At 41.7% G+C, this 27,379-nt stretch overlaps 1 protein-coding gene across 1 annotated transcript in view; it reads left to right on the forward strand.

Annotated features, from left to right (window-relative positions):
• GPR143 (G protein-coupled receptor 143) overlaps positions 1-27,379 on the forward strand; it is a 66,572-nt gene that overhangs the window by 19,421 nt on the left and 19,772 nt on the right. Inside the window, exons 4-7 of the mRNA XM_040338143.1 lie at positions 7,924-8,016; positions 9,700-9,809; positions 16,656-16,764; positions 24,495-24,612. Coding sequence (XP_040194077.1) covers positions 7,924-8,016; positions 9,700-9,809; positions 16,656-16,764; positions 24,495-24,612 — 430 coding nt within the window. The remainder of the gene's footprint in view (positions 1-7,923; positions 8,017-9,699; positions 9,810-16,655; positions 16,765-24,494; positions 24,613-27,379) is intronic.

Raw genomic sequence — 27,379 nt, forward strand, 5'->3', positions numbered from 1 at the left:
GCCAGATGATAGATAACTAGTTTGCTTCAAAGTCCCCTTCTTCCCAGCAGTGCATACCTACCTTACTATCACTCCCCCACTATACCTTTCAGCCCTCAGAAGTGAAGAATGCAGCCCTGTATCAGCTGATCTGAGTTTACACAGGGCTGACTGTCTCTTTGCCCCATGTGACAACACTGGGTCAATCACAAAGCATCAGTGCTACCACATGAAAGGGCACAAAGGACTCCTTCACACTTGTGCGCAAAAAATGTATGGGTAAGCTTCAAACTCTAACTTCCTTAGTATAGTCAAGAAAATAATTATTTAAAAAAAGTTATCGTTTTACCATGATTGTTAAATATGGAGTTATATAAGGAAAGAACTAATGTATCCATGCCATCTGTTTAGAGGTGCATGCTCTCTAGGCTAGTACATGATTGATTGGCAGGGATTGAAAAAGCTTATGCAAAAGGAATGCCAGGATGGCAGCATTACCCTTTCTTTTCGATCAGGCAAGTCAACATAAAATGTATTTTTTCTATCATCACGAGCATGCCCCATTTTTTTAACATCCTGGGGTGTTTTTTTTTCTTTTTTATGGTTTCAAAGACTTTGGTTCTGCTCTCTTATAAAGAGATTTGTTCTTTCATCTCTTAACCAGAGACCAAGATGTGTTTGACTTTTATATGTGTCACATTAAAATTGTAAAAATGCACTATTGGAGTCTGTAAAAGTATTTTTTTTAATGCGTTCCATTTACGGAAAAATAATGGAATGTGGATAAAGTGTTCAGATAATGTCAAGTGAAATTTTCACATCATTTCCAAATTTCATGGAATGCCAAGGAATGATTTTGTAATCTTCAGCGAACAGTACAAAAAACTTGCATTTATATAAAGAGTATTTTTAGTGCTCCATAGCAGATGGAATATTGTAGCCAACACTTGATATTCATGAAGGTTTAACTTTTAAGTATCTATGTATATATGATATATAATGTATCTATGAGTGATTCCAGACATCCGTAGAGAAATCAATCACATCTAATTTCACTGGGTAAACAAAAGAAAATGACTTAATTCTTTATGAATTGAATAAATCATGTTTCTGTTTTGTAGTTTGTTTAGTAAGTCACTCTGGGGAAATTATCACCAGTAAACCAGTTAGTACCATTGTATTACTATACTTAGTAGCATCTACCTTTTTGTGTGTCTCTCACATTTAAAGTTGCAGCATTTGTTTTCGTTTGTTTATTTGACAGCGCAGTATCACCACAATTTCCACATCTACATATATACGTTTAGGGCTTACTCATGCCATTTGTACTTTCTTACATTTTGCAGCATTATTTGCCAGAGTACAAAGGGAACATGCATAGAGAAACCAGGGGCGGATCCAGAGTCTAGTCTCGGGAGGGGCACTACCAGAAAATATTCTTTTTGGGGGGCAATTTATTAGGGAAATGACTGGTGTTAACGCCTCAATGATCACGGCACTATGGTTGTTATGGTACCATGATGATCGAAGAGCATTATTTATATTATTACATTGTAATATAAATGAAATGGTTCAACTCAACATAATGCAGAATCAGTGGGAGCCCCGAGTGTGTCACTTGCCACGTCACCTGCCATACGTTGTGAATTGTCACTTGCCACGTCACCTGCCATACGTTGTGAATTGTCACTTGCCACGTCGCCTGCCACACGTTGCGGATTGTCACTTGCCATGTCACCTGCCACAAGTTGCGTATTGTCACTTGCCACATCACCTGCCACATGTTGTGGATTGTCACTTGTCACCTCACCTGCCACAGCTTGCGGATTGTCACGTGCTAAGGTGGTGTTTTGCTTGTCAGAGTCAGGCAGCAGAGAGATGATGTAATCTCTGCTACCTGCACAGTGAGGGCGGACGCAGGGCGGGATGTCATCTCTCTGCTCCCCTAGCCGCCGGCTTGTTGGTTGGCCAGCCGTCTGCTCACCCACAGAGTCAACCAGCTGACCACCCACTCTCTGACTCTGACTCACCGCCGAGCCACCCGCCCACACACGGAGGCACCCAGCAGCCCACACTGTCACCTGTCCGCTCTGTCACTCGCACGCGGACTCATGGAGCCGTCTGCTCCGACTCGCCAGCGCTTGCAAATTCCGCAGCTAGAAATTAGCTTATTTCTCGGGGGTGGCAATTTCCCTGTTGCCCCCCCCCCCCCTGGATCTGCCCCTGAGAGAAACATCCTGTACTCCTACATTCTGCATTTTCATCTCATTCCACATATTTTAAATAGGATCTTTCAGCACTTCAGGCCAATACACATTTAAATTCATGGCAACATGCAAACATAAGAAAATGAACATTAGAGCTCTGTAATTACCTTGTTATTGATATTTTATTCTGTTGATGATAAGGGAGCTGCATACATATAGGGTTTGATGTACTAAAACTGGAGAGTCCAAAATCTGGTGCAGCTATGCATAAAAAACAATTAGGTTCCAGGTTTTTTTTCTGTCAAAGCTTAATTGAACAAGCTGAATTTAGAAGCTGCACCAGATTTTGCACTCTCAAGTTTTAATAAATCAACCCCATAGTCTCCACCCAAGAAACCACGCTTTCAAACACGTTTCACCTCAATGGGCTTGCACAAAAGGATGTGGTCATTAAGAGGTGTAGGTGCGGTGGATTTGGATATGTTTTTACTATGCATGGCAACGTGTGTTACCATAAAGCATGTCAAAGGGTGACGAGCCCATAGATGCCTTATGGAACCATGCAAGTGTCCATAACGCCTTTGATTTCTTTTGAAAAGCTACATGTGCTCTGATATGCAAATTTCAACAAAAACTTGTCTGTCACCTCCTACACTGTTCATTTGGCTAGTAAAACAAATAAACTCTGAACACTATCACAAAGTACTAAAAATTTAGGTATGAGTGTCCTGAATTTCAGGGCATCTGGGGCACTCCAGAAGGCATCTGAAGGTATATGTGGGCATTACTAGGTACTTGAATTATAATGCTATGGCCTATAATATTACCAGGTTTACTAGACAAATGATAAAAAATATGCCTTCTTATAATCATCTGTGGTTTATACTGTACATATAATGGTATTATTTAGCATTAGCAATTTAGTATGAATTCCTTTCTAAAATTACATTTATATTGTACTGTGCATTTACATACAAACCAAACTGTCAAGAAAATGCAAGAGGGGTTTGAACTATGACACTGTCAGCTGTACTTGTAACAGATACTGTATGTTCCGATTTTAAAAGAAAGAAAAATGCCACTGCAACTTCTAAATCACCCATGGGGTTGGATTCCCCCCCCCCCCCCTGCATTTTTAACTTAATTTCATTTAGAAACTGGATAGAACAATGACAACTAAACATCATCATATTTCCTGCTGTGATATTTAAAGATCAAACCTAATTCCCTCCAGTGAACTGTAAAGTTAGTCATACACATGTGGATTTCTCTATAATTAGGGTAGGTTCACACTTGCCTAGTCCACTGCTGTGACTTAAATGCACGTGCGTTAACCTGTTTTGCAAAAAGGTCCATTCATTTTAATTAACATTTAATTTAACGTTAGTGTGCAGTGCAATGCAAGTGCCCTCAGAAAGTGTTGTGGGGTGCCAAACTACAATAGTGTGTACAAGGTTACTGGTGTTAGTTTTATCCTAATTTGTAATTTTGGGGTTCTTCTCTAAATAAGTAGTGAAAAATGTCCTCTCATTTCTATAGTGCAGTTTTACAAAATGTTTCAGCATAGCAATAATTTCTTTTGAGAGGTCATGCCTTCATTCACGCATTATTCACATGTTACAGAGATATCTTTGAATAGCCTCAGGCAGTAGTAAGCTCATCTGCAATTCACATGAGTCAGAATAGAAGAATATATAAAAAAAGTTTAATATAACAACATAGTCTTTTATGTTCTGAGTTGAGATAGTAACTAAGGGGGTTATCCACAAAGCCTTGGCGCAACGTAACTTTTCTGATTTAAGTTACTCCGCCGCAAAATTCCCAAGTTAGGTGCCGATCCACAAAGCACTTACCTGGAATTTTGCGGCGCTGTAACTTAAATCCGTCCGGCGCAAGGCGTTCCTATTCAAATGGGCGAGTCCCATTTAAATTAGGTGCGCTCCCACGCCGGACGTACTGCGCATGCTCTGTCGGGTAAATTACCCGACGTGCATTGCGCTAACTGACGTCGCTCCGACGTCATTTGCTTAGACGTTAACGTAAATGGCGTCCAGCGCCATTCACGGACGTCTTACGCAAACGACGTAGAATTTAAAATTCGACGCGGGAACGACGGCCATACTTAACATGGCTTAGGACAACTAGGGCTTAGCCCTAGTTTTACGCGGCGGAACTCGACGTAAACGACGTATATTTAGAGCGTCGGGCCCGTCGGAGCGTTCGTGGATCGCCGTAACTGGTCATTTGCATATTCTACGCCGGCCTCAATGGCCTCGCCACCTAGCGGCCGGCCTAGAATTGCATCCTTAAGATCCGACAGTGTAATTCAATTACACATGTCGGATCTTCGTCCTAACTATGGGAAACTGAGTCTGTGGATCAGTTCCATAGTTAGGACCAGGGATACGACGGCGTAACAGCAGTTACGCCGCCGTATCTCTTTTGAGGATCTGGCCCTATGAGAACCGAAAGTCATTGAGATTTTTATGTTTAGAGAACTATGAGAGTTCATTATTGCTGGAGTGGAGGCACTGCCACGTTATTTTCAACATAGGTACAATGCACACGTGAAATGTAGTATTTCTTAATTGTACCTTATGAAACACAAGAGAAGTATTCAGGTTTAAAGAGGTTATGCTGCTGCTTTTAGGAGTTTGGACACTGGCAAACAAAAGCTAGTGAGAAAACAGTTGATTTAGGTACTGTCTGGCAATGTCCAAATGACTGTGTACACTTCAGAGATTCAGATGAATCCTAAACCTCCAGGAGTCAGCGCTGAAACTGTCTCATCATTTGGAATATCTGATCTTAGATATGGCCCTGTACAAGGTCTTCCCGTTGACAAGTTTTCTGGGACTCGGGACACTTCAGTTGTTGCTTTAATGCTGGACTTCCCATCCATGAAGTCATCTCACTCAGATTCTGTTAGACAAAGCCAAAGCAGTGGGAACCAGCATCTCATGGCTCAAAGGAGAAGAGGATCAAATTCTGGCAAAGCTTTAAGCACACTCACTCTTACACACTTACTCAGCTGTCGACTTCTGGACTCCGGAGAGTGATCTCAGTCTTCACCAGGAGTTGTTTCAAGACCTCTGTGGCAGTGGAAGACACTGGATTTGGACCTCCTGGTTTCCAGGTTAAACAACAAACTGAACAGGTTATCCCCAAAGTCAGGGATCCACTAGCTTTTGCAGTAGATGCTTTGGTGAGTCTGTAGGATCAGTTGAACTTGACCTACAACTTTCTTCCTTCAAAACCCCTTCCTTGCCTACTCCCACCCTGCTTCTCTGATTTCTGGCTTTAATGGCCTGTCTGATGAAGCCCAGATCCTGAGGAACAGGGGCATATTGGACTCTTTCATCCCTACACTCTTGAAGGCTAGGAAATCGACTCTTCTCAAAGTTTATCATTGCATTTGAAAGGTGTATGTCTGCTTGTGCAAGGCAAGAAAGTTTAGTCCCATGAAGTTCTCCAGTGTCTACATTGGATCACAGTCAAGGATCTTCCGATTATTCAGAAACCCTATTTTGAACCTCTTAGGAATACTCCTTTGTTTTCCCCTTTGCGTAAGGTTGGCTTTCTCTTCACCATCACTTCTATGCGGCAAGTTGGCAGCCTTAACTTATGTAAAACACTTTCTTCTAAGGGTAAGGTGGTTTTAAAGCCCATGGTTATTTTCTTCCCAATGTGATTTCTTCATTTCACCTTAACCAGGACAATGCCTCCTATAAGTGACAGCCTGCTTCTTATTTCACTATTTCTAGAGTATTCAGCAGCTCATCTTTCGTTTATGAAATCAAGGGCAAGGTTTCCCCTTTTCCTGTCGACGCAAAATCCACCATATTGGTTAATACTTCTTGGACTTTTCAGGTTTGGACATTGAAAGACTGCAACTTGATCTTCTGTTCACTCTTTTGTTAAGTTTTACCAGATGGATGATCAGAACTCAGTTGATGTCAGCTTCGGTCCTATGGTTCTGCAGGCAGCTTTTTTAGGCTATGTTTATTTGTGTGGCAGTCTAAGTTTAAACGAGTGGTGAAGCAGTGTCTTCCAGGTGATCAAAAAGCAATAATGCTGCCTCCTTAATACGTTTTTTTTTGGGTGTTTTTTGGCCAAATAAGAATTTTCTGTGTGATTAGAGTGTCACAACTGTGTGCTAAGTGTTTGGCTTATGGCTGTGGCACAGCGTGATTAACTTCAATTGGATGAGTTTGACAGGTGGTGATGCCTGTCAAACTCAACATGCCACATTAAATTTGCCATGGCATGTGTACAGTTCTCTTCAGCAGCATAGCCCCTATGAACCAGGAATACTTCTACTGTGTTCTGTAAAGGAACTTCAAGTACAGGATTTTACTGTAAATCAAAAATCCAATTTTTCTAGATGACACGTTCTCAATAAAATGCTACACAGCATTGTGAAAATGTTTTGTTTGCTGCATTTTGAGTATATTGACCTGTGAATCATTAGAATAAAGATACACAATTTCATCACAATGCACCTGTAAATGCAAAACACACAATAGTGTGCCCTAGGGCACCACTTAAAAGCCCACAGTATCCACAAGTGACCCTGTGGATGCTAGTTGAGTATTTATATAACTGTTCTAGGCTTCACAACTTTCCGGGCCTCTTACCAGAAATATTGATGATGGAGACAGACTGACATCTAGCATACTTTGAAGGAGGCCAACTATGGCAGCCCCTGATTTTATTTCACTACAGGAAGTCTTTAAAGTAAAGCAGTTATGAGGCCGAATCTGTGGTTGCCATTGAGGATCTTATAAAAATGTTAGTTGGTTGACTTCATTACTTTTGAGTCAAAGACCTGGAACAAGTATACACGTGTAAGAAAAGTGACAGTTCCTTATCACTATACTTATTCTGGACCTTTTAGCAGTATGTATCAGAGCCAAAGCATTAGTATGGGAGACATTCTAAAGTAGATATACCTGAAGGGAGGGGAGTCCCTCCTGTCAGAATACAAAATCTCAGGAGGAGAGATCTCTGCATCACAAATCATTTGTGTTGATGAGGAAATCTGTCAGTTTTTCTCACTGGTTGAATGAAAAAAAAAAAAACTGAATGTGTATACTCGGCTTAAAGGAGTGGTCAGCAATTGTAGCCTACATAGTTCTCTCTTTAACATAAACGTTAAAGGGTCACTAAAGGAATTTTTTTTTTAGCTAAATAGCTTCCTTTACCTTACTGCAGTCCTGGTTTCATGTTCTCATTGTTCGTTTTTGCTCTGATGTTGCTGTAATTCTTCACTATTCTGGACACTTCCTGGTTGTCTGTTTCCTGATGACCACAATACTGGGAGATTCTAGTTTCATTTTCCAAACCATCACTGCTCTATGGCTCTGTATAACACACAGGCAGGATAACAAGCAAAAACGAAACTAGATGCAAAAGCAAAAAGAGATGCAAAAACGAAACTAGAGGTACATTATATGATTGATTTGTATCTATTTTTAATCAATTTTAAAAGGAATCAGTTAATTATTATGTCTCTATACCCTGTAAATAGTAATTTCAGCAACAAAGTTTTTTTTTCCTTTACAACATTAAGTAAGCTTTTACAAGTTTAAATATATATAGATATATAACATCTGGTCAACAAATGTGACATTAAAGAATAACTTTTAAACATTATATTATTTTAAAATGGAAACGAGTATAAAATAATAATTTGCTTTAAAATAAAGTACATTTTACTTTTATGTTTGCATTGCAGCACAATTGTCCTTTATCATATAATGACTTGGGGTCTGGCAGTTCTGCTGTGTATAGAAGGAGTTGCTATGCTCTATTACCCTTCAGTTTCTAAGTAAGTTTTTCTATTTTGCATGTGTTATTCTGTAGTATTTATTGAGAATTTAGCTGCATGAGGGGATCAAGCAGAAACACAGTCAGTAAACAAGCCAATGGTCGGTAACAAGTGGTTGCAGATTGGTGGGATTCAGTGGAAGCATAGTGGAGGAAAGGATGGTAGTGATGATAAGGATATCTGCATGTACACAACGGGGCAGGATATCGGCTGGAGAGAGCAGAATAAACTCGCAAACAGGAAGTGCAGTGTAGCATGGGCAATCCGCGCTACCCCCAACAAAACAAAGTGCACATGTGCAAATGTGAAAATAAATAAATAATATGATTAAATAATTGAAGGTACTGCATCTAGCTGGAAAAGCCTAAATATTGGGCTTGTAATATATGTAAATTGACTTTTGCTGAGCCAGGTGGGGATTGCCAGGCCACTCACAGCTTAAATTTCGATTGCTGCAGGAATCCTCTGAAATTTGAGCTGTATGTATGTGCCTTTATGCTCACCATACACCACCTTTCGATCTGCCAAAAATTGTATAGTACAAGGGCCTATTTGATTGGATATAAATGTTCTGTAGTCAACAGAGAGAACTGGCAACAGTGCTAACTAATAAGGTTGAAGCAGAGGCATAGCGCAACTTATCAGCTCAAAAGATTTATGGCAAGACCAGCAGGTATTTTTTTCTTGCACTTATCGAATATAACAATACACTTTCAATGGTATATTTAAAAGACCAAACATGAGCAAATAGTAGATTGCAAGGCGTGATGCCGCGTACACACGACCGTTTTTAAAGTCATGGAAAAAACAAAGTTTTTCTCGACGTGATTCTTGTCAAGCCTGCCTTGCATACACACGATCGTGAAAAAAAATGCTCGAGCAAAGCGCAGTGACGTACAACACGTACAACGGGGGAAGGGGAAGTTCCATGTGAATGATGCCACCCTTTGGGCTGCTTTTGCTAATTTCGTGTTAGTAAAAGATTGGTGAGAGACGACGATTCGCGCTTTTCAGTCTTCGTGCTTTTCAGTCTGTTACAGCGTGACGAATGTGCTATCTCCATTACAAACGCTAGTTTTACCGGAACGAGCGCTCGCGTCTCATAACTTGCTTCTGAGCATGCACGTTTTTTTACCGTCGTTAAAGCCTACACACGACCGTTTTTCACGACGTGAAAAATGACGACGTGAAAAACGACGAGAAAAATTAGAGCATGTTCTAAATTTTCAATGCCCATTTTTCACGTCGCAAAAAATGCTCTGGAGCCTACACACGATAGTCTTTAATGACCAATTGACCAATTTAAAAAATTGCATTTTTCACGTCATGAAAAATGGTCGTGTGTACGCGGCATGAGGGTAGAGTATCAGCCCCAAATTTGTTTTTTAGTTTTGAACACTATCAGGAAAACTTTGAACCTCAATAGACAGAGCAATTTGGAAACCTAACAGAGGTTCTAACTCTTGCCTCCACTACACAAACTAAACAAATAAAACATTTTGCAGAGCTCCACTTTAAGCTTGCAGTTGTGCCTACTGTTAAGAAATGAAACACCCTTTCTACCTATAGAATAGCTGTTTCTACTCCGCTACTACTTTTTATCTTTTATCTGTTTTTTGTTATCAGAAGATTATTCTTTACAAATGTAATGGAGAAAGAATGTGGTTTGATTTTGTTTTCCAGCTGTGAGGAAGGTTTGGAGCATGCCATTCCTCATTATATCACTACCTACGCCCCTCTCCTGCTTGTAATGGTAGTTAATCCGATCCTTTTCAAAAGGACTGTCTCAGCAGGTAAGAGCACAAAGTATGATCATTAAGGCCTGTCCCAAACATCCTTTAGAAGACCCTTGACCTTTTCTTCTCCAAAGTCTGTAACATTACTAATCTCAAAAACAGAGCTTTCACACTCACTTTTGCCCTTAACCTCCCTGGCGGTATGATTCTTTCAGAAAAAACATGCTGAAAGCGGTACCATTATTTGCAAGGAAATTTGGCGTTTTATATTGTAGGTCTGTCATTTTTAGAAATAACTCACTTAAATCTGACCAAACAAGCTTCTAATAGGCATCCCGGGTATGACATTTTTTTAAAAACAAAATTATAAATTATAATATAATAAATAATTATAAATAATTATAACAAATAATAATATAATTATAATAAAAATTATTCAATAATGTAATCAAATCAAAATCACTGAAATTTGCTCAGTTGCAGAATTGTTGCTGTCATTATTTTTTTTTTTTATGACGAATTTCCCCACAAATCGCTATCGCACAATTCTGCAAGTGATTATAATTTATTATCGCTGTTTTCTAGCTGCTCTAAAGCCATTTTTGACATAAAGGGACACTTTTGGTTGCTATGGACAATCTACAGTTTGCAGGGAGAAAGAAACGTTTTTATTATATAAAATGACATGCATTACACAGGACAGACCACTAGGGACAAGGGGGGTGTGTTTTTTTTTACATACAGTACTGTAATCTATAAGATTACAGTATACTGTATGTATAGTGTTTGTTTACTTTTTTGAATTTGGCGCCGTTCTCCGTCCCCGTGCGTCGTAACGTCGCAGGGAACGGAGATCGGCGTCACACGGAGGCACTGTGTGAATCGAGGGAGGTCCTGCTCGCTCACACAGCGCGGTGGCATCGCTGGATCCAGGGACAAGGTAAGTAAAACTCCCTGTACATCCAGCGAGGCGAGCCCGAGTCTGACTCGGGGTTACCGATCCTAGCCCAAAAATCTCACCCCGAGTCAGACTCGGGAACACCGCCCAGGAAGTTAACCTTCTACATTGTCACTCATCTCTTCTTCATGCTCCCATTAATCTCTCTTAAAAATATGCTCATTGCTAGAATTCTTTGTGATAAAAATCATAGTCTCTTCCCATACTCCTTTCCTTCACTCGCCCTCCATACTCACCGAACTAGCCCCTTCTGACTTTCCAGTAAATAGCACACTACTGACTACTCCTAACAAGGTTGTTACTGCCAGAAAAGGACGAAGAACTTTCTGGCCCTTTTGCTTTGAGGACTCATGCTGCACTGTCACAGTCATGGGTGTCCACAATGAAAGGTGAGTGTAGTCTTAGGTTGTGGTTAAATGTAACACATTTTCACATACATTATATGTAATATAGACTCAAAGCTTTAAAGTGTTACTAAACCCAGGAGCCTGCATTCACTATATCTGGTCTCCCACAGTACACAGAACATCGAAATACAATTATTTTAGTAAATATAAACTGCTAAATAACGCCCAGAGGCGATTCAGTTTGCATGTGCAGCGCTATATAAGTTTCTCACTCATTCAAATACCTTTTCTCATGAGCAGAACTGTCCCTGATTTCGACTGTCCTCAATTTGGAACAATGTCCATCTGTCCCTCTTTCCTCCTCATTTGTCCCTAATTTTGGTCTGATCCATATAGTTGTATATAAAATGCACTTTTTATCTATCAAAAAGTGTTTCCCAGTGCTAAACCTTTCATCCAAATTGATGAAATTTGTAAAAAAAATAAAAAATAATTCAATATAAAAGAATAATAGTAGTAAAAGAAAAGCCCTTGTGGATTTAATTAACCTTTTTTTAAATTAATTCTCCTTTAAAGGGGTGTGGCAGAGGGCGTGTCTTATAGGTATAGGTTTGCTAGTAGGTGTCCCTCATTCCCATCTCGAAATGTTGGGAGGTATGGTAGTATATAGCAGTCTTATGACTTAGGAGATAGATTGATAGATAGATTGGGGACTGTGAAAGAAGGGAAGGTTAAGAGAAGACCGGATCAAACAGAATTTTTACACAATGTGGATGATTAACGACTTACGTTCCACAGCAAGTATAACAAGCATGCTTTACTGCATATACAGACTGATCTTACTGTTTTGGATTTAGTAACACTTTACCACAAGGATAATGATCTTTTATAGCTACAGCTATTATTTGCAAATCTCATTGAATTCAGCTGAAAACAGCTGTCACTTTTTAGAAAATATGTATCCTGATCCTAATATGTATCCTTACCTTGGTGTTGTAGCTTGTTTATTATTACCCCTTAGTGACCTGCGTTTATCCACTGCAGAAAAATGCCAATAACTGGACATGGTGTGAATGAGCTCCAGATCTCATTGGTTTCTCTTTTTTTTTTGCCACACTATCATTGGAAGTGTTACTAATCCCACAACAGTAAAATCAATCTGTATATGCAATAAAGCATACTGTACCTGTTATACTCAATGTGGAACCTAAGGGGTTAATCCTTTGCACTGTGTAAAAAGGCTGTACCATGGGGCACTCTGCACATTCTCAGTTTTATGTGTAATGCTAGTGAGTTTTTTTTTTGGAGTGTGCATACAATCAGCCCAGGGCCAATCAGCACTGTCAAGACAGAGGGTCAGGGCTTGTGTAGCCTTATAGGACAGTCAGAGGAGAATGAAAACTCCTCCTTCAAGCTTTAACCAGTGCTCGACCGGACACTGATAGAAGTCACAAGACTGCTATAACTGCTGACGAGAAAAGGTATTTAGCAGTTTATATTTACTAAAATAATTGTATTTCCATGTTCTGTGTACTGTAGGAGACCAGATATAGTGAATGCAGGGTCCTGGGTTTAGTACCACTTTCAAGCCTCGTACACACGACCGAGGAACTCGACGGGCGAAACACATAGTTTTGCTCGTCGAGTTCCTTGTTAGGCTGTCAAGGAACTCAAAAAGCCAATTTTCTCCATTCCCGTCAAGGAAATAGAGAACATGCTCTCTTTTTGGCTCGTCGAGTTTCTCGACAGTTTCCTCGACGAAAATGTACACAGGACCGGTTTCCTCTGCAAAAAAATATCTCCCAGCAAGTTTCTTGCTGTTTTTTGCCGAGAAACTCGGTCGTGTGTACGAGGCCTAAGGCCCCGTACACACTATAGAATCTATCCGCAGATAAATCCCATCGAATGGGTTTCTGCGGATAGATTCTATGGTGTGTACACTCCGGCGGATATTTATCCGCGGATATTTCCGAATTCCAGCAGATAAATATTTGTCGACATGCACATAATATCTATCTGCTGGAATCGGATCCCACGGATGGATCCGCTCGTCTGTACAGACTCACCGGATCCATCCGTCCAAAGGGATTCCCCGTACGCGTCGTAATGATTTGACGCATGCGTGGAATTCCTTATATGACAGCGTCGCGCCCGTCGCCGCGTCATAATAGCGGCGACGGCGCGACACGTCATCGCCAGAGGATTTCAGCACGGATTTCAATGCGATGGTGTGTACACGCCATCGCATAGAAATCTGCTGAAATCCTCGAGAGGATTTATCCGCGGATACGGTCCGCTGGACCGTATCTGCGGATAAATCCTCTCGTGTGTATGGGGCCTAAGACTTCAGCTGGATGCATGCTGTGAGTTTTTTGTTTCAGTTCAACAAGCGATGTGGATACGGGAATCTCCCCCGCTGCGCTATTGTACTCTAAGACCCCATACAGACTATTCGATTGTCTGCAGATTTTTGTCTTCAGATTTACCAAAACCATATAGTGCAAGGGCCTGCCTGATTGCATACAAATGTAAACTCTTAAGGTTTGACCTCATATTATATGGTTTTGGTAAATTGAAAGAAAAAAATTCTGCAGAAAATCTTTTAGTCTGTATGGGGTCTGATAGCGGGGACTTCCCCTGTTAGAATACACTGATTATCACTTCAGCCATTGGCCTGAATGCTATTGGATTGTATGATAGTTTTCCAGCAGATCTGTTTATCAGAAACTGGCTTAATGATAGGCTTCTGTTGAACAGATAGGGCTACACACTGATATGTGTGTACCTAGCTTTAGGCCCCTTTCACACGGGGCGGATCAGTAATGATCCGCCCCGTGAACCTCCGCTTGCTCAGCGGGGATCGCTCCGTTGATCCCCGCTGAGCCATCGCTCTTTTCTTCACTCTCCCCTATGGGGGGATCGGATGAACACGGACCGTCTGTCAGACGGATGGAAAAGTAGGTTTTTCCTCCGTCACACTTTGGCGGATCGGAGCGGGTCAGATGTCAGCGGGCATGTCATCGCTGACATCCGTGGCTCCATAGAGGAGCACGGAGCGCCCGTTCAGGTCCGCCTAAAAAAACTCCGCCCGTGTCAAAGAGCCCTCAGTCTTTGGACCGGTCTCATCGGATGGACTGATCGTGTGTACAGGGCTTGACAGTTACCAAAATCTTGACCGAGATAGAACTAAAATATTCACCATACCTTCCTTACCATCCAAAGTACTCTCTGACATTATTGTAACTGTTGTGGTGCTCACCCCCCAAATGAGCCACTGTGCTAATTGGATTCTTCTGCTCTGTTCCAACAATGACCTGCTCAGAAATGACCCAGGATTAAGAAGCACACTTTCAGAGTTTCAATAAACTTTAATAAAAGTCCTTGTAAGACTTATGCCGCATACACACCATCACTTTATGTGATGAAAAAAAACGACAGTTTCTGTGAAGTAAAAAATGACGTTTTTGAAACTTCAATTTTCAAAGACGAAGTTGCATACACACCATCGTTTTTCTCACAATGTTCTTGCAAAGTGAGGTTACGTTCCACCACGTTTTACCATTGAAGCTTGCTTCATAAGTAGCTTCTGGGCATGCGTGGATGAAAAAACGTCTTAGAAAACGACGTTTTTTGCTACACACGGTCAATTTCTGTGAAGTAAAAAGTGCACTTTTGAAAAACGACACATAAAATTAAAGCATGCTTCAATTTTTTTTGGTCGTTTTTTACAAGACATAAAACGACGTTTTCCCCCACACACAGTCAATTAAAGTGACGTTTTTAAAAACGTCATTTTTTTTCATCACATAAAGTGATGGTGTGTACGCGGCATAAGAGATTGGCATACCTATCCTCTGGCCAGGAAAAAAAATAATTGGTTTAAGGTAATCCCAGAGGGTCAACAGTAACCCACAGGGACCCAGTTAGTTTCTGGGTCCCTGGCAGTGCTACAAAAGCCTTTAAAGGTCTTCCTCTCTCCCACCACAATTCCAGGTTGTCCTCTCCTCGAAGGTCAGCTAAAGCTGCTGGCTCTCACTAAAACACACTTGCCGTCTATCCTGGACCGCAGTTGCCTCTAAGTGGATACAACATGTGGCACATGGGTCCTTTCCACAGGCAGCCCAGCACAGGTCACAGCAGCAGTCCCAAGCCGCCCCTTTAAGTCTTTGAGTTTGATGGGTGCTGCTTTGGCTGCAGCACCAGCCAATGGCAGTCCTCTCCAGGTTCCTCACTTGCTTCTGCACAGTCCAATGGAGAGAAAGGAGACACCAACAGCGTGGGTGGCCTACTCAAAGGCCTGGGCACATGTGGCAGCCACAATCCTTAATTGACCACTGGGTAGGGCTTCATTGTAAATAGTGCAGTCATTCTTCTTGCCCCACAAGCTTTTTGCCATAAGGCCCGTACACACGATACAAAAATCGGATTAAAAAATTTGTACGACAAGCCAGTTTTCAGATCGTCAGTACAGTTCTTTCGACAGCCGATTCTTTTTCATCAGACAAAAGCTAGATGTGCAGACTATAAAATAAGCCTTGCCACTTCCTTTTTCATAACATCTAATGCCGCGTACACACGACCGTTTTTCGGGTTCTAAAAAAAATTAAGTTTTTTTCAACCCGATCATTAAAACGGCCTTGCCTACACACGATCGTGAAAAAAAAAATGCTCTAGCAAAGTGCGGTGACGTACAACACGTACGACGGCACTATAAAAGAGAAGTTCCATTCGGATGACGCCACCCTTTGGGCTGCTTTAGCTGATTTTGTGTTAGTAAAAGACGGTTCGCAATTTTCTGTCTGTTTCAGTGTGATGAATGTGCTTACTCCATTATGAACGGTAGTTTTACCAGAATGAGCGCTCCCAACTCATAACTTGCTTCTGAGCATGTGCGGATTTTTCACGTTGTTAAAGCCCACACGCGACCATTTTTTACAACCTTAAAAACGACAACGTTAAAAACGTCTTGAAAAAATAGAGCATGTTCGAAAAAAAATTTGCCCATTTTTTACAGCCCGGAAAAAGCCCACACACGATCGTTTTTAATGACTTTAAAAAAAACGTCATTTTTTAGAACCCAAAAAACGTGTGTACGTGGCCTAAGACATATTTCATTTTACAAGCTTCCACTAAATTTGTAGCCCACACCATTATAAACTCTTGTTTTGACTCAATCAAAATTCCTATATCTGGAATTCCAATAACAAGACTACCACAGATGCATAAAGAAGACGTATCTATGCCTCTCACCATTACTTGTTTGCTACCTTTTTTGTTTCTTTATTGGTTTTCTATAAATCTAATAATTAGATTGAATTGAATTGATTAATTATGGTATTCCATCAACGCTCTTAATGCCTTTGTCCCCACCTATATTTCTAACCTCATAAATACCTTAAACCAAACTCTCCAATCTTCTAATGCCCTTCAGTATTACAGTTTTCACTCATAACCTTATCACATCCATTCAAGATTTCTCTAGAGATGCCGTCCTCATTTACCCTCTCAATGTTTAATATAGAGTGCTGTGTAATATGTTGACACTTTATAACTAATGCATAATAATCATATTAATAAAATTGTATTGTGTGTTGTTAGTTGCCACATTATTAAAAGGAAGACAAGGAATCTATACTGAAAATGAAAGACGTCTGGGAACAGAAATTCAGATTCGTTTTTTCAAGATTATGTTGGTTTTCATGATATGGTAATTGATTCCCTTTTTTGTTGACTAGAAAACTAAAACATAAAAGTATTAATGAAAAAGATGATTTTACAATGCCACTGTTATATATTCTGATAAATTGGTGAATATAACCTAAATGCACCTTTGGTAACTGTTAGATAAACTGGAAGTCTTTATTGTGTGACTGACATAGGTCACTGGATTTTCAGTAGTTTATAAGCTCTAAAGTATCAGATTCCGCCTTTAAATAGTTTTTTCTCTATTTCTTCACATATTTCTTCATAGTTACTGACAGGGATTAATTGCTTGGGCTACTTTGCAGGTCTTTGAAAAATCTTTGATCAAAGGCTTTCATGGAGGTGTGGATTTTAAAGTGACCCTGTCAATAACCAAATACATTTCCAAGCAGGCATACCTAGATAAGAAAAGCGCGATCACTTTGATTTTTTCTGCTGTCAGTACCATAGGAACACAACTCAATTTACATGAAATCCTCCTCTGAAGCCTGCTTAGAAACCAGAGCTTCCAGAAGTGACATTCTCCTTGGCCCCCATAGCGCTTACCGGTTGTTCGCACTGACCTCCATGTTATTGCTGTATACTGTAGTAGTGTTGAGGACATTGGGAAGAACCCTTAAAGAGGAAGTAAACCCTGATGGGTGTTACTTTCTCTTTGTTTCCCTGCAAAGGTAAAGCATAATGGGTACTATGCATTGCATAGTAGCCCATTATGTGACACTTACCTGCAGAAGAAGCTCGCGATGTCCCCATCTTCCTCGCGAGTAGCGAGCGGACATTCTTCACCCCTCTTCTTTCTGGGGCCGCAAACTCTGACTCTGTGTGTGGCCGGAGTCGAGTGACGCCGCATAACGTCACTCTCGCACGTGCGCGTGGGAGCCTCCACTCACGGCATGACCCGAGTTAGAAAGGGCACAGCGTGTATGACGATTTGCAAATCCCCTAGACTATGCATGTCTGGGAGATATTTCAAGCACCTACAGGTAAGCCTTAATCTAGGCTTACCTGTAGGTTAAAGTGGTTGTAAAGGGTTTACAACCACTTTAAGTTCTGCAGGTGACTGAGGATATCAATGACCCTGGTTTCTCAGTGGAGTTGATCTTAGGAACGCAGCAGTGTTCTGGTGGTGTGGGCAGCAGGAGAAATAAGTCTTCACTCTCTTGTTTTCCAGGTATGCCTATTTTTTGATTAAAGACAATGCATCTCATAAGAAACATTCAAAGGGGTCGATTTAATAAAGACAAGTAGACTGTGAATTTTTCAAGTGTAGTTGCTCCAGGGCTTAGTACTGTAAATTAGGTGAGGCTTTGCTTTGCAAAGAATAGCCAATCACATGCAAGGAATATAAAAAAAATGCCTTTTTGCTTGTACATGATTGGATGATGGAAGTTAAGCTCTAGAGCAACTGCACTTGCAAAGTACACAGGCCCAGATTCTCAAAAGAGATATGACGGCGCATCTCCAGATACGCTGTCGTATCTCTGCCTAGCGACGTCGTATCTTTGCGACTGATTCTTAGAATCAGTTACGCATAGATATCCCTTAGATCCGACAGGCGTTGAGTATGCAAATTAGCTAGATACGCGAATTCCCGAACGTACGCGCGGCCGGCGCAGTAAAGTTACGACGTTTACGTTAGGCTTTTCCCGGCGTAAAGTTGCCCCTGGGTCTATGAGGCGCAGTCAATGTTAAGTATGGTCGTTGTTCCCGCGTCGAAAATTTAAAAATTTACGTTGTTTGCGTAAGTCGTCCGTGAATGGTGCTTTACGTAATTTACGTCCACGTCAAAACCAATGACGTCCTTGCGACGTCATTTAGAGCAATGCACGCCGGGATATTTTAGGGACGGCGCATGCGCAGTTCGTTCAGGGCGGGGGACGCACTTCATTTAAATGAAACATGCCCCCTACCCGCCGAATTTGAATTCCGCCGGGTGTTTTACGCTACGCCACCGCAACTTTACAGGCAAGTGCTTTGTGAATAAAGCACTTGCCTGAAAAACTTGCGGCAGCGTAACTTAAATCAGATACGTTACGCCCGCCAAAATTTACACCGATCTACGAGAATCCGGGCCACAGTCTGTTTGCCTCTAGTAAATCCACCCTAAAGACTGTAGATGTCTGAAATAAGAAGCTGCAAAGTGAGCCCTCCTATGCCATAAGTGTGATGATCAATATCCATGCTGTACATCAGTGTTCTTTTACGCACATGTTAAAAGCCCAATTCAGGTATCAGCAAAAAATATCTATTTCAATTAGCTCCCTGCTGTTTGCAAAATTATAGCTCTGACTCAGTGGTGGTCAGACCACTGAAGAGATTGTTGCTTTCCCATAAAATGCAGTGGTCTTTCTTTGCAGTCTATGGGATAGGGGGTTTGACTGGTGCTGGGGCTATTTTTTTTAAAGCAGATTTGAGTAAGACATTTCTAATTTATAGTTTTTATGCAGCCCAAACATTATATATTTCCTGAAAGCAAAGGCTTTGAAGAATAAAATGGAGCCGCTGCAATTGTTTGTTACACGATATTTGCGCAGCAATTTATCAAGCACATATTTTCAGGAAAAAATACACCATTCATTTTAGTTCACACACACACAAACTAATACCCATTTTTTGGGGAGAATATGAGATGATGTTGTGTTGAGTAAATCAATACCAAACATGCCATGATTTAAAAATATGCACGCCTTTTCTTGTGAAAAAAATAAAATAAATATGCACGCCTGTGAAATGGCAACAAACTACAGTGCCTATATTATCCATAAATGACACTTTAAAAGCCTTTATAGGTTACCAGTTTCGAGTTAAATGTGTTCTCTGGCACTAGAATTATTTCTCTCACTCTGACGTTTGCGGCAATACCTCACATGTGCGGTGCAATCACCATTTACACATGCGTACAGGACCTTTGTGCTTGTTTGCATTTGCGCATGAACATGGGGGGGGGGGTGCTTTTAAAATGTTTATTTTATTTAAATGTATTTTCAAACCTTTTTTCCATTTTTTCCATTTGACTTTATTGCTATCATAAGGGGTGAACACCACCCCTTGAGATAACTCAAGTAATTGACAGGTACCCTTTATGAAGAGATCCAAAGTCTATTGGACCCCTTATCCCTCCTCTTACCCCACAGACAGCCGATCAAACAGTGATTTGTTTTATTTGTTTCTACCTTGTCTGTGCCGGCCAGGGAAACGGAACAAAAACCAGAAGTGACAAAATCTTTGTTGCTTCTGGCTTCATTCATCACAGAGGAGATGGAGGAACAAGGCCCCAGTAAGAGCCCTGTAAAAGTGATTTGGTGGCTTTAGAGCTGCTCAGATCACTTTTACCTGAAAGGCGATTATCAGCTCTAAAAAACAATGAGGCTGCCGCCATAAACCTGGCAAAGCTCCTTGCTCCTGAGGCCATATATATATATGACCTAAGGATGGTAAGCAGTTTAGGCTGGATTCACCACACTGCATGTTAGGCATGTTTGTGCACCGCATAACCACTCATTATGAAATGCACATTGCTACAATGTTTAGTATGACTAACATATTCTGTGTTGCTACAAATTGTGCACTAGGCAGCCCATTAAATGAAAGAGCCTTGCTTAGGCCCCGTACACACGACCGGATCTGTCCGCTGATACTTGTCCGCGGACCAGTTTCAGCAGACAAGTTCGGTCATGTGTACGGCGTATCGGACCGTTTTCCGGCGGACATTTGTCCAGCTGACCGTTTTCCAGCGAAATTTCAACAAAATTTTCTTAGCATGCTAAGAAACCTGTCCGCTGGAAACCTGTCCGTCGGACATGTTCAGTCGCCTGTACAGACTCACCGGACATGTCCGATCGACCGCCATACCTCGCATGCGTCCAAGTGATTCGACGCATGCGTGGAAGTATTTACCTTCCACAGCCACGCACGTCGCCACGTAATCGTCGCAGCGACGGCGCGGCCACGTCACCGCGTATTGTGTACGCGCGGATTTCTGTTTGATGGTGAGTACACACATCAAACAGAAATCGACCAGACGACTGTCCGCTGAAAACGGTCCGACGGACCTTTTTCATCGGACAGTCCGTCTGTGTGTACAAGGCCTAACTGCAGTGGTTGAGGAAAGTGGACAAATAGCACTGGACCCTAAGGGCCCTTTTACATGGGGCTGTCCGTGTGCGGGCTCCGCTTTGCTCAGTGGGGATCGCTCTGTCGATCCCCGCTGAGCGGGCAGATGACAGGTCGGTCTCTGCACACTGTGCGGTGGCGGTGTCCTTAAAGATCTGATTGTGCAAGCTCCAGCAATACTATTATGGACTTTTAGCTGTATTCGTATACCATTCATTCATTGCACTGAAATGTTATGTGGGACTTTGATTTGGTTCTATTTAGAGCTACACCATCCTTTAAATTAAGTTTATTGTGCTATCCTTGCATACTGTGTCAGCTGCTTCTTTATTAGTTTAATTGTTTATGATCCCAGCGCAACAAATTTGTGTTTTTTTATTGTTCATTTATTGCCAACTCTTATGTCTTGCGCTTACAGTTATTTTTTATTATTGAATGTAGGGTAACGCAGCATGACATAAAATCAAGCAGTATCTCACATGTTTAAAACATTCACACACGCCACCCGGCTCTGCCTCCATGTGTTATGCCACCCTCTTCGTCATAAAGCTGTGCTAATGTCCATACTGTAGCATAGCCACAGTTCCACTTTCAGGCCGGGTTCACACCTATGCAAATTGGTTGCGGCTTAAACTGCATCCGATTCGCATAACATTATAAAATACATTGATTTCAATGAGGCTGGTTCACATATGTGCGACACATTGGCACTGCGCATTGTACAAAAATTTGCATAATCAGCCCAAAGGGTGACGCCATTCGAATGGAACTTCCCCTTTATAGTGCCGTTGTACGTGTTGTACGTGTTGTACGTCACCGCGCTTTGCTCGAGCATTTTTTATCACGATCGTGTGTATGCAAGGCAGGCTTGAGAGGAATGTCAGTTTGTACTGACAATCGGACAATTGTTGTTGGATTTTCCGCCAACAAATGTGGGATAGCATGCTTTAAATTGTCTGCCATCAAATGTGTGTTGTCGGATTATCCAATCGTGTTTACACAATTCCATTGGACAAAACTACAAAGTACAAACACGCATGCTCAGAAGCAATGCTATCCATAAAACAACATTAGCAGAAGTTGCCCAAAGGGTGCCGTTTGTATGCAATACAAGTTCCTGGCAAACGCCCTTTGGACAAAAGTCCTACGTTTTGACCACAGAAAATCTGACTGTGTTTGAGGCCTAAGTTCACACTTATGCAGATGTGGGACTGTATGTAAATACTGTAGTGTGCTTTACCGCACTGTGCTTATAGCACACTCGCGAGGGTGCCTTTAAAGTATGACTATATCTAAAACAAAAAAAGTTTTGCCTTGAGTCGAAAGGGATTAGAACACCTATTGTGCTTTTATTGCTGTTTGTGCCCCCGTTAGGGAGATTCACTTTTTCTCATTAGGGAGATTCTATTTGCCCAGTTTACCATTATCATTGAAAGTGAAAGTAGTAATAGAGAGAGAAAGAAGTAATAAAGGGGAAATCTTCCAATGGACAAAAGTTCTGGTGACCTGGGGGGAGTTCCCAATGGATTCCCTAAGGCCCCTTTCACACTGAGGAGTTTTTCAGGCGGTACAGCATTCTCAATGTGAAAGCCCGAGGGCTTTTACACTGAGGCGATGCGCTGGCAGGAGAGAAAAAATCTCCTGCAAGCAGCATCTTTGGAGCAGTGAGAGGCTGTATGGTGGCTGTATAGCGGCGCTATACCCTCGGAATTGCCACGGGATTCGGCCGCTAGCGGTGCGGTATTATCCCCCGCTAGCGGCCGATAAAGGGTTAATACCGCCCGCAATGCGCCTCTACAGAGGCGCATTGCGGGTGGTATTGCCGCGGTTTCCCATTGTTTTAAATGGGAAGGAGCGGTGAAGGAGTGGTATACACACCGCTCCTTCCCATTTAAAACAATGGGAAACCGCGGCAATACCACCCGCAATGCGCCTCAGTAGAGGCGCATTGCGGGCGGTATTAACCCTTTATCGGCCGCTAGCGGGGGATAATACCGCACCGCTAGCGGCCGAATCCCGTGGCAATTCCGAGGGTATAGCGCCGCTATACAGCCACCGCACCTCCACTGCCCCTTGTGAAAGGGGCCTTATTTTGCAGAGATTTCCTCTCACTTCTTGTTTGTCAAGGTAAAGTCAAGGTAAATCTCCATGATGGAATATAGATGGAAAAACAAAGCTGACAGGGGTTTTAACCCTCCTTTACTCGATTTTTTTTTGCCTATAGTTCCACTTTAATTCTTATGCCGCGTACACACGACCGTTATTCATGTTATGGAAAAAAAACAATGTTTTTCTCGCTGGGATTCCTCTCAAGCCTGCCTTGCATACACACGATCGTGATAAAAAATGCTTGAGCAAAGTGCGGTGACGTACAACACGTAGAACGGCACTATAAAGGGGAAGTTCCATTCGAATGGCGCCACCCTTTGGGCTGATTATGCAAATTTCCCTTCTCATAACTTGCTTCTGAGCATGCGCATTTTTTCCCCCGTCGTTAAAGCCTACACACGACCATTTTTCACGACAAGAAAAACGACAAAGTGAAAAACAACGAGAAAAAAGAGAGCAGGTTCAAAAATTTTAATGGCCATTTTTCTCATCGACAAAAATGCTCTGGAGACTACACACAACCGTTTTTCACGACCAATTTAAAAAATTAAATTTTTCTCGTCATGAAAAATTACCGTGTGCACGCGGCATTAGTAGCATATCTTGATGCCGAACTAACCCATACGCAGTGACCATGTCACCTTGAACGCTGCCAATGGAAGATTAACAGTCTTGCATAATGTGTGTTTTGCCTTCCGGACCATTTGTGGTTCTCTTTTGTCTCGCTCTCATGGAGCGTATTTTGTTTTTTTCAGACTTTTTTTCAGAAATTTTTTAAATATAGAGCTGGAATTTTTTTTCCTAATGGCATGCCTACACATTGAATACCGCAGGGCATTTCCCTGTGATGGGAAACGCATAGCGCTATATGGTTTTTCTGCAACTGTGATTTTACAAAAGGTGCAGGGACCTTTTCTCCGCTTTCCCTCAGGTACAGCCAGCTTATTCAAATAAGGTAATGATTAGGCACTGTGTAAAACACGTCTATGAGGTTGTGTGTTGGTGTCCCCTGGTGTCACCATTGTGACTAAATAAATGGCATTTGGAAACCACCCAATGTGCAGCCATCTTCTCATTACCTTGTGTACACCCACGGAGGTGAGCCGGGGCTAGCACTCGATTAGGGGGTTCCATCAGGCACATTCAACTCACCTAGTCCTTTATTCCTATCAAGCTTATTCAAATGCTGGGACTGGCGAATGCAGCCTCATGGAAACCGCAATAATATAAAGCTAGCCTAAATGAGAAGTTTGATGAAACCAGGCCATGTCTGCTCAGTTTTGCAAGGTTTTACAAGTTGTTCAAGTAGACATTATTTTGTTTGTCAATGCAGTGTCTTGAATTTTCTGATATCATGGAGTTTTTTTTAATATATATATATATATATATATATATATATATATATATATATATATATATATATATTACACACAGGTATGTGTTTATGGGGATGATGGGCCTTGACAAATGTGACTGCTCTTTGCATAAATTAAATTTTTATCTTTTTATCAGTTGGTTTTCCAATGTCATCAATGAGATCCTTTTGTTCTATCTGGAGCTGCAGCCAGACATGAATGAAGACCAGCTGAAGAATGTGAGGAATGCAGCACTTATCACATGGTTCATCATGGTAAGCCAGGCATGACTTCAATAAGCTTGGATATTATTATTAATGACTAAGTGCCAGCAAAGATGCTTCCAGTTATTTTAACTGTTCTGCGTGCTCTTATTCATGTTCTTACCATTATAAACTAATAACTAAAAAAAAACGTATAGAGATATATAGAGCTAAAGCCAAATGTGTGCTACTTGCTATGCTATAGTTATTTAGTAATAATAATAATAATAATAATAATAATAATAATACAGTAATAACAGGGCTCAAAATTTCAAGCCCTGAGCTACTAGCCAGGCCTCAAGAGATACTCGCCACCAGTTGCCCCACCTAATTCATACACTGCTCCACGTCTAATTGCGCCCCTAAACACGCCCTCGTAGATTATCTCATGGATGACACTGTTAAATCTTTTATGCAGAATCAAGTTACACAATTAAATATTACCAAAAACAACTTTAGCAAAATGGGACAGGGCACTGGGGACAGACCAGAGGGATAGGGCACTGGGGACAGACCAGAGGGACAGGACACTGGGGGCAGACCAGAGGGACAGGGCACTGGGGGCAGACCAGAGGGACAGGGCACTGGGGGCAGACCAGAGGGACAGGGCACTAGAACTGGATGTCTCTTGCTGTCTCCTCTGCAACTCCCATCCATCCTCTCTCTCCCTCTCTTATTCATCTTATCATCAGGAGCCTGTGTGTGCGGCTCCACGCTTGCAAGTCCCCACTTCCCCCTTTTATTCAGGCTGGCAGTGAGGAGAGGAGCTGCAGCACAGCGAGAGGGAGTACAATCCAGCGCTGAGATCCACACAACTGCACAGCGGTTGACACCATAGCACAGCGCACATTGACACCGCACAGCACACATTGAGACAAGTCTGCTCACAGTGCTCAGGCTGAACTGCTGGACACCTACATAGAGCACAAGGAGAAGAAAACTGCACAAACTGGAAGGCTGCCACTCTCATGTCAGGGCAACTTTCAGTGAGCGCTGCACTGCCTACCTGGGACACCCCTGAGTGGTAATTTTCGCAATCCTCCACCTGACTCATTACTTCCTGCTCCCTGCTCTCTGCTCTCCAGCTACATTGGTCGGGGGAGGGGGGCAGGCTCAGAGAGGTCATACTGTTAGGTCCCATGGCTTAATGAGAATTGTAAGGAGAGCACCTGTGTACTGCTCTGCCTGTGCGCGGCTCACCAGACTACTTTTCCCGAGCATGCAACTTTCCTCTTCGGCCGCCAATCTCATCGGGACTCTAAGTGTAGGCACAGATTGAAGGGACATTGGTCATGCAGCCCTGTCATCACTCGCCCCCAGCTTAAATCCACTCGCCAAATGCTAGCAGGCGAGTGGAAATTTTGAGGGCTGAATAATAATAATAATAATAATGATGATGATGACGATGATGATGATTAATAATATCACATAAATGATAAAGTAATAAATCATTACAATGATTTCAGAATAAGAAAATAAAAAACCCAGTTAATTAAGTTAACTATGACACCAAAGAAATGCCTTTTTGCCCAGTAAACAGAACATTTTTAGTAGACTTTGAGAAATACTATCCACACACGGTGGGATGAGGTGACTTGACCCTAGTTAAATTATAGCAGTTTAAAGTGTATCTAAAGTCAGTACTTTTTTTTAGAGATAGATAGGAAGGGTTGACACCTCTGACTGGTTTTCATTGCTGTATCTCTACTTGAGAGATTCACCCTCCCAATTTGTCCTGGTGACCAAAAGTAAGGAAAAACATTTTTCACCGTAACAAAAATAAAGGCAAAATCTTCCAATGACAACACCTAGGAGGAGATTTCCCCTCGCTTTGGAGACATTTTCCCTTTCTTCCTATTCTGTCTGCAGGACAGGAAATATAACGAATAACCCCCCCCCCCCCCCAAAAAAAGACCAAAAAAAAAAAACATAAGGGTTCTTCAACATCTTTGATTTTCCAAACTATCTAAAACAAACAAAAATAAAGGTTTTGGCTTTAGATAAACTTTAAAAGATATAGAATAGAAGTGGTCATAGAAGATTACTAAAAAAAGAATCAAAATAGGATCTTAGTGAATCAGATTTCTTATCCAGCTTGTTCAATATGGCAATGAATAAATCAAGCAGAGCAATCCTCATCTCACTATATATATATATATATATATATATATATATATATATATAGCTTTTTTTCTCAAACAATAGGTGCTGGAACTCAACCACGACCCCCCAAAACCCCTCCAAATCACAACAAATAGTGGGTGTGGTCAGTCAAATTTCACGAACATTAGGGACTTAAAGGGGCATTAATTACTAGGATTGCATTACATACAGAGTGCAGAGTTCAGGGGGGGTTACACACAGAATGCAGAGCTGTCACTTGGAAACTTGGAAACACAGAAACCGGACTTCTGTAGGTTTACAAGTGATTGTGGTAAGTAGGCCCCTCCAAGGGTCTGAGCCAGAGATGGTGGAACTGAGTTCCACCAAGTTCCCCCTAAAAAAGAGATTAGATTGGGTTTTCGCTAACCTTGCTAGGTTAAAGTGGTATAAAACCCAAATCTAAAAATTGCATATATTGCAACTTACCAATCATTACATGTGGTGGCTGCATTCAGTTTTCTTTGTTAGGCTGTTTTCCCCCATGTGGAAAAAATGATCCGTACTCCGTTTGTTGCATCTTTTCACCTGGTAATCTGGCTAGTAACACACCTCCTGTATTAGAATGCCTCCACTCTGGATGAAGTAGGACAGCAGCATTGTCAGTCAGGGGGGAGGT

The sequence above is a fragment of the Rana temporaria genome, chromosome 2 (assembly GCF_905171775.1).
Source record: "Rana temporaria chromosome 2, aRanTem1.1, whole genome shotgun sequence".
NCBI classification, from domain to species: domain Eukaryota; kingdom Metazoa; phylum Chordata; class Amphibia; order Anura; family Ranidae; genus Rana; species Rana temporaria.